The sequence below is a fragment of the Mus pahari genome, chromosome 7 (genome assembly GCF_900095145.1).
Source record: "Mus pahari chromosome 7, PAHARI_EIJ_v1.1, whole genome shotgun sequence".
NCBI lineage: Eukaryota > Metazoa > Chordata > Mammalia > Rodentia > Muridae > Mus > Mus pahari.
The window spans coordinates 106,663,152-106,670,264 of record NC_034596.1 but is presented as its reverse complement, the minus strand read 5'-3'; the positions used below and the strand labels follow the sequence as shown (position 1 = coordinate 106,670,264).

Here is a 7,113-nt window from a genome sequence, read left to right as displayed (position 1 = left end):
CCTCCCAAGTGCTGGGATTAAAGGTGTGCGCCACCACGCCCAGCAACATCCTGTGTCTTAAAGAGCTCCCCAAGATGGAAAACTGCTACATAACAGTAATGGTAACAATGGCTTTGTCAGGCATGGCCAGGCAGTCTGCATTAGAAGAGGGAGGCCTACCTACGGAGCATGAAGACGGTGGTGAGGATCCTGCTCATATCCCTTCTTTATTGGGAATGTGGACTGCTTCTTGTTCCCTCCCTTGCTCTCAACATGATTAACACCCTCAAGTATGCTCTGGTCCACTGGCAGTCTGCTGGGCAAACGTTGGCTTCCCTAGCTCTAGCCCCCCAACCTTCTCAATCCTTTTCACAAACTCTCTCATCTCCTCCCACACCACAGGTGGGTGGGTGCTCAGCAGGCAGGGTTCTCAGCAGAACCTGGGTTCATCTCATCCCCTCTGGGGTTATCATCTGACATTGGGTGCTGTCCAATATCTAAGTACTTCTTTCTTTTTTTAAAGTTGGATAGGGGCCGGGGCATCTGTTGCCAAAATGCTTGCCATGTAAACATGCCCCAAGTTTGGCCTCACAATATGTATTTTACAAAGCACAGCGGTGGCATTTGTTTACACTTCTGATGCTAGGGAGGCCGACACAGGCGGGGCCCTGAGGCTTGATGTCCACAGTTTAACCTCATCAGTGAGCTCCAGGCCAAATGAAGAGGCCTAGCCTCAAAAGCCAAACCACCCACAAACCAAATAAAAGCAGACTGCTGGCTCCACACATGCAAACGCATGCACGCACCCCACGCTAACGTGCACACTCAAATACTCTCCCCAAACAATCGGGTTTTAAGTCCGCCACCTCGTGGCAGATTACAGGTCTGTGACATGTAAGATGTCATATGAAGCCACATCACAGCTCTCAGGAACCTACATGGCAGCTGGAAGGAATAACTGGCATCCGCATTCTGTATGGTGGGTCAGAAAAGCCTACAGGGCTGTGCAGTAAGGACTAGGATGTTTCTGAGCCCAACCCAGAGGGACGTAGACGAACATACAAACACCCAGAGGAAGGGAGCGGGTCGAAGGCGAAAGCGAGCACGCTGGGAGGGAGACTGAACCCTAGTGGGGCAGGAAGCAGGAGAGGTAAAGACTGGTGTTTATTTATGAGGGCAGCCTGAACGGTGTTGGGGACAGAGATGGACTAGTTACAGCAGAAGCTCATAATGTGAAGAAGCTAGGCCAGGATAAAACAGCCCCAGAAGCCACGGGATGGGTGTGGTGTATGGTCAGGGTTTGCTTTGGCCAACAGCGAGCTCAAGTGGCTTAGTGGCTTCAAGCCAGCTAATCAAGATCCAGAGAGCTGTCAGATGTGGTGGTGCACACCTTCAGTTCCAGAACTCAGGAGGCAGAGGCAGGTGGATATCTGTGAGTTCAAGGACAGCCAGGGCTACACAGTGAGCCCTTGCTACAAATAAAATTAAATAGGCAGACAGATAGACAGACTCCAGGTAGGATCCCCAGATTTCCACTTTCAGAGCCCCAGTGGCTGGACTATGTGGGTGCCCTGCCTCCCCCGCCCCCGCACGACTACGGCAACTGCTACCTCGGCCCCATGGGCCCAGCTCTAGTCACTACCTACAGACCACCAGCCTCCACACTTAATACCACCAGAGTCCCATTATCCAGAGCAGTGAGGGAACTTCCCAGGTGCACAAGGCCTTTCCCCACCTCAGCTCTCTAAAGCCTCCTGCTCACAAAGGGCCAACTTTTCAGTCGTACTGGGAAACTTGAACCAACCCTGTCTAGGACAGCACCTCCTTGATGTGTATGGGAACCAACTGTAGCTGTTCTTAGAGGGCAGGACATGGAGACCTCTGCCCTGTCTATCCACTCATCTATCAGCCAACCACTTCTAAGTAGGAGACCCAGGTGGCTGCAGTGACTGGCCCACCACTATCTTCCAGGCCATCTTACCTCCTGTGAACTTCTTAAAGCCCTGCATAAAATACCTCTGAAGAAATGGTGAGGACTGTCATAACCACACAGGACACTCCACAGGGCCAAACCCCTGGAGGACAAGGGCTCATTAAATCACCTGGAACCCAGCAGTGTAGGTACTGATGGCTGGCAATGTGACAGTGGCAATTCAATGTGTAAGGTGGTGGTCTAGCATGCATTCTGCAGCCTGACTCCTGGAGTCCAGCAAGGCGCTCGCTGGGTCTGGCTCGCCAGTCAGATGTGGGCAATAAGCAGGAGTCTCACGATGCCAAGGCAGCTGAGCTGCACGCTGCTACGAGGGCTGCCCCTGCAGCCACCACTGCCACCCTGAGAATGGTTAACAGATGGGAGGGAGTCCTTGTGCAAATATAAAGAGGTTTATTCACTTGTTACTGGGTATAAAACATAACATATAAAAAGCCACCTTCTCTCTCTTTAGTGTGAACATCTTGTGCTGTCTGTGACCACCTCAGGCTTCAAACATAGCACAGCTGGTGCACAGTGTCTTCTCACCATCGTCGGCATAGCTGCACAGTTGGCGGGAGAGAGAAAAGATACCTAAGTAGCTGAATGCATCCCCTCTCGCTGAAGCCCTAATTGCATCACACATCAGAATGGGATCTTGTTTGAAGACAGACTCAGGTGACAGTGGCATTTCAGGGACAGTTTGGGGACACCATTGTCTCTGGAAGGAGGCCTAGCATGCAAACATCCTGTGGGTCTAGCATCTTGGTTCCAGTCCTTTGTGGTTTACCAGACAGGTGAGATGTCATAAGAGACACACAGGAGAGACACAGCAACAAGAGGGCCATTGACACAAACCTGAGGACCTAGAGCAAGCAGTCACCACAAGCTGGGAAGCAGCCTGGGAAACTCTCCCTCCCAGCCTTAGCATGAGCCAACTCTACAAGTTCCTGAGACTTCTCCCCAGAGTACCCTTGCAAGCACTCCCGATCTCTCCAAACCACCGAAGAGTACCCTGGGGCAAGGGTTTGCCATATGAAGTGTGGTTTTCCATCTGACGCATTAGCTTTAGAGAATGTCGGGGCTGAGCTTGTCCAGATCCACTGTACTGATCCCATACTCATTTGGTGGAACGAGTCCTTATAGTGTGGAACAAAGGGACAGGGCTCTACACTGTCCACCCACTCACCGAGCGCTTCTAAGTAGCTGACTCAGCTGGCTGAAGCCAATGGGTAAGCAGCATCCATTCCATTCTGCTAATACACCGTTAACACACAAGGATAGGCATGACCTGAATGTACATGCACCCAGTGACGTGTGTGAGGTGATCCTCAAATGATAAGCACACTGGACAGAAACTGAAACTAGACAACAGTGTGGACTGCTGGAGCCCTACTAAGGACTCAGGAGACCAGACCACAAGGCTGTGTAAGCCAGGGATCTGCTTTAAGTAGGCCACAGACAACTGGGAAGCATGGACTTCTTTCAAAAGGATCACTGAGTCACCCACCCAGCACCTGTGTCCTCACAGGGAGAGGGACCATGATGTCTGCACCCCCACAGATCAAAGCACTCACTCTGCAAGGCCACACAGCACACAGGCCAAAGCACCGCAGCCCCAGCAGGTGTATACACACTGCCCACACAGGGCCCGCCTGCACTGGCTGCAGACCGCCTTCCCATCCACAGATCTTACGCACGATGAACAGGCGATGGGCGCTGTCCTGGGAAGGCCTGTGAGGAGAAAACACAAAGGCTGTCAGCACTGAAGGGTACTGGAAGAACAAGAGGGTGGCAGGCACCCTCCTTCCCCTGCAACTGATAGGTCTCCCACCTGGAGCACTAGACTAAAGGTTCACAATGAGGCACTCCCAGGACTGGTCACAGGACTCCAGGACAGGTCACCTGCCTGTTGTTAGTATGGCCGGGCTCACTCTTCCCTGGAGTACTCTATCAGAATTCTGTATCTGTCTGGGTCTCACTGCTCAGCCCGGAGGTTTCTGGGCTGCTCTGGGGCCCAACAAGCTTCAGGGCTGAGGGAGAGTCCTGCTCTTCACAAGTCACACGAGAACCATCCCTCAACAGGGAATGGGCTGGCATCTTCTTACTGCAGGGGGGACACCAGGAGGGCTTCTGAGACGGCAGTTAGAAGCTGGTGACTTCCGGTTCTGCATGTCTGTGAGGGGCAGACTGTCCAGCAACAGCATTTGCTCAACTTACCAGGCTCTAAGTCAGTAGTTCTCCACCTTCCTAAGGCTGCCACCCTTTAATATATACAGTTCCTCATGTTGTCCTGACCCCAAACCATGAAAGTATTTTTCCTTGCTACTTCATAACTGTAATTTTGCTACTGTCATGAATCGCAACATAAATATTTTTAAGACAGAGGTTTGTTAAAGAGGTTGTGACCCACAGGCCGACAACCACTGCTCTAAGTAGACCCGGCTTGCCCAGGTAGTCAAGGCTCTTGAACAGAACATTGCCACCATCTTCCCTAGGTGTAATAGCAAGCAAGCCAGTTCCACTGGCGGCCACTCACCAGCTTCCGAGCCCTGAGCTTGGCACCGTGTCAGTCGGCCATCAGGTCCAATCAACATCTGTCCCCTTGCAGCTTGTGGGGCTCCCACCACACCAGACTTCAGTGAACAACCTTCGCTCCATATGTGATCTCTATAGGCCTGAGCCCCTTGGAAAAGGAGCTGCTTGGTTCTTTCTGGGGAGGAAGATCCTTAAGGTAACTCTCCCAACCGCAAAGCTGCTGCACAGATATCCTATGACCTACAAGGCTCGGATAGGACCCCCTTTGCCCGTTCCCAGCCACCAGGCTGTGCTCCTCTGGTGCTCAACCCACTGTCCTATTGTCAGCAGCCACAGCTATTCACTTCACTGGGTTGGTGCCCTCTTCACGCTCCCAGCCCTCCTCCTGTAAGCTTGTCTCCATGCCAGAGAAAGCTCTGGCTCAGAACCATTCATTCTCAAAAGCAAGTGCCCCAAGGAGGCGGAAAACAGACATGGGTTTGGAACAGCACCTACAACCATTGCCTGGCCAGTGAACAACTTTACTAAAGGGACAACGACAACAACCCCCTGACAACGACCTCCCAGAATGTTCCACGCCCTGCCACCCACCAACCCCGGGTAAGTGGCTGCTCACACCTTATAACAGTGGCTTGCTTCCCTTCAGGCTTCAGGCCCAGGGAGCCCTAAAGGGAAACACTGTTGCAAGTTCTAGAAATTCTCACTCCTACATACAGCCAGCAGAGACCTACCAGACCCAGGGACCTCTCTGTGACACTGGAAGCAAACAAAAATTCAAAGAGAGTGGCTATTTCCAGCTCAGTTGCCTCCTACTTTAAGACAGAATTACTTAAGTTCAAGGCCAGGCTAAGATACAAGGTGAAAGCCTGTCTGAAAAACAAGAAATGGGAAGAGTTCCATGATGAGAACAACTTTCTCCTTTGGGACTCCTGGTCCAGCAGAGTCCAGAGTGTGGGCCGAGGCTTGGTAAACTGTGTGTACTACACAACACGCTAGAGCCCAGCACCCCTTCCTGACTGGCTGGCTCTGAATGGCCTGGCAAGTGCTCTAACACATAAGCCCTTAGAAGGATAGAGCCAGGCTGTTAGGTTCCAGTTAACACTTAGGCCTTCTTTTCAACTGCATGCTTACATTAAAAAAAAAAAAATTAAATTTACTCGGCTATTTAGTTACTATGAGTGTGGTCGGAAGACAACTTTCAGGAATTGATTCTCTCCTACTGTATGTTCTTGGGACCTGACTCACGTTCAGGCTTGCATAGACTGCACTTTAACCGGTTGAGGCATTTTCTGGGCCGTGTTTGCATTTTGTTATTGCTGTTTTAAGAATAAAACTATATAGCCCATGCCTTTCCCTTCTGAGTTCTGGCGTCAAAACCAAGCCATGCCGTCCGACCATGTCTACATTGGGGAGCGGGGGGGGGGGCACACTTTTTGCAGCTCAGTCCTGTTGCTTCACGCATCACCCCTGCGTCTCAGCACTTGAGTTTGCATCCCCAGAGTACAGAGAGGGAAAAGACAAATACTGGGGCTGCGTAGGGAGTTTGTTTTCCCGCACATTCCAAGGCGCAGCGGCACCACTCAAAGTTATACAGCCGCAAACTGCGCCAAGCTACGGTACACTGCGTTCCACCTGCCCCAGAACGCCATCGCTGCGAGGCAATGCCCAGCATCAGCCATCCGCTAGAAAGGCACTTGCGAGGGCCCAGGGCAGCGTACGCCTTCACGCCCACTCGGGCCCAGTCCCCGGCCGGTCCCGCGCTATGCTAGTCCGCTCGGCAGGACTCGGGTCCGACTCGGAATTCTCCGGGAGCCGCCTGAAGCAGCCTCCACCGTGAGCTCGCGACGCTCCCGGGGTCTCCCGCTGCCCCGCGCGGCGTAGCCCGCTTTGCCCACGGAAGTCCACACTCACCGAAGACCTCGCGTGAGTAGCGCTCGGCGAACACGCCGTGGCTCAGCTCTTTCAGGCCCACGTGGACTTTGAGTTGGAGCGGGGCTCCGTCTGCGAACGGGCAGCTCCGCTTGGGCATGATAGCGGGTACCAGACGCGGACCTCAGCAGCGCACAGCGCGCCGAACACACGTAACAGCGCCCGCGGGCCGCGGCGGAGGCCGGAGCGGACGAGGGCGCGGCGCCCGATAGGCCGGAGAAAGGCTGGGGGCTCGCCTCAAACGGGCCGCTGCACGGGATAGGTCGGGGAGACGGTGGGGGCGGGACTTACGCAGTTAGCGGCGAGGGATAGGCTGAGGGAGGCAGTGTCTGGAATGCAGGGGCGCGGGAAAAGGCCAAGGGCGCTGGCGCGGCGGGGTGGGGTCTGCGCAAGGCGTGGCACGGGATAGGTCGAGGGGGCAATGTTGGGCGGGGCTATCTCATGTCACAGCTCAGGATAGGCCGAGAATTAAGAGGCGGGGCCCTGGGGTGGGGCGCGGGATTAGTGGGAAGCTACATCGGGGGCGGGACTCGTGTGCTAAGCGGCTCTGCATAAACCTGCGCGAGATCGAGGGCGGGGCTCAGCGCGCGAAAAGCCAGGAGGCTCTGTTGTCGCTAAGCAACGGTGACAGGCGATAAGTGCGTTACCAGTATCAAACAGGGTGGCGGGCTTTGTCCCGGCTCCTGATCTTAGTGGAT

General features: G+C 53.9%; 1 protein-coding gene across 2 annotated transcripts; it reads right to left on the bottom strand.

The window, feature by feature from the left end:
* Positions 1–2,339: 2,339 nt before the first annotated feature.
* Siva1 (SIVA1 apoptosis inducing factor) lies at positions 2,340–6,647 on the bottom strand. 2 transcript variants are annotated; one of them, XM_021202196.2, is made up of 4 exons: positions 6,398–6,647; positions 4,488–4,661; positions 3,526–3,682; positions 2,340–2,511 (listed from the first exon to the last, which is right to left on the bottom strand). In XM_021202196.2, the coding sequence occupies exons 1-4, from the start codon at positions 6,513–6,515 to the stop codon at positions 2,454–2,456; spliced, it is 507 nt and encodes a 168-aa protein (XP_021057855.1). In that variant the 5' UTR covers positions 6,516–6,647; the 3' UTR covers positions 2,340–2,453. The 2 variants fall into 2 exon arrangements, with proteins under 2 accessions (XP_021057855.1, XP_021057856.1); XM_021202197.2 differs by lacking the exon at positions 4,488–4,661.
* Between the last annotated feature and the right edge of the window lie 466 nt (positions 6,648–7,113).

Coding starts and splice junctions, on each gene's coding strand:
- Siva1 (XM_021202196.2), bottom strand. CDS start 6,515: ATGCCCAAGCGGAGCTGCCCGTTCGCAGACGGAGCCCCGCTCCAACTC. Junction 3,683..4,487: donor AGCTCAGGGCTCGGAAGCTG/GTGAGTGGCCGC, acceptor TTCTCCTCACAG/GCCTTCCCAGGACAGCGCCC. Junction 2,512..3,525: donor GTGCTGTGTGGCCTTGCAGA/GTGAGTGCTTTG, acceptor CCAACTGTGCAG/CTATGCCGACGATGGTGAGA.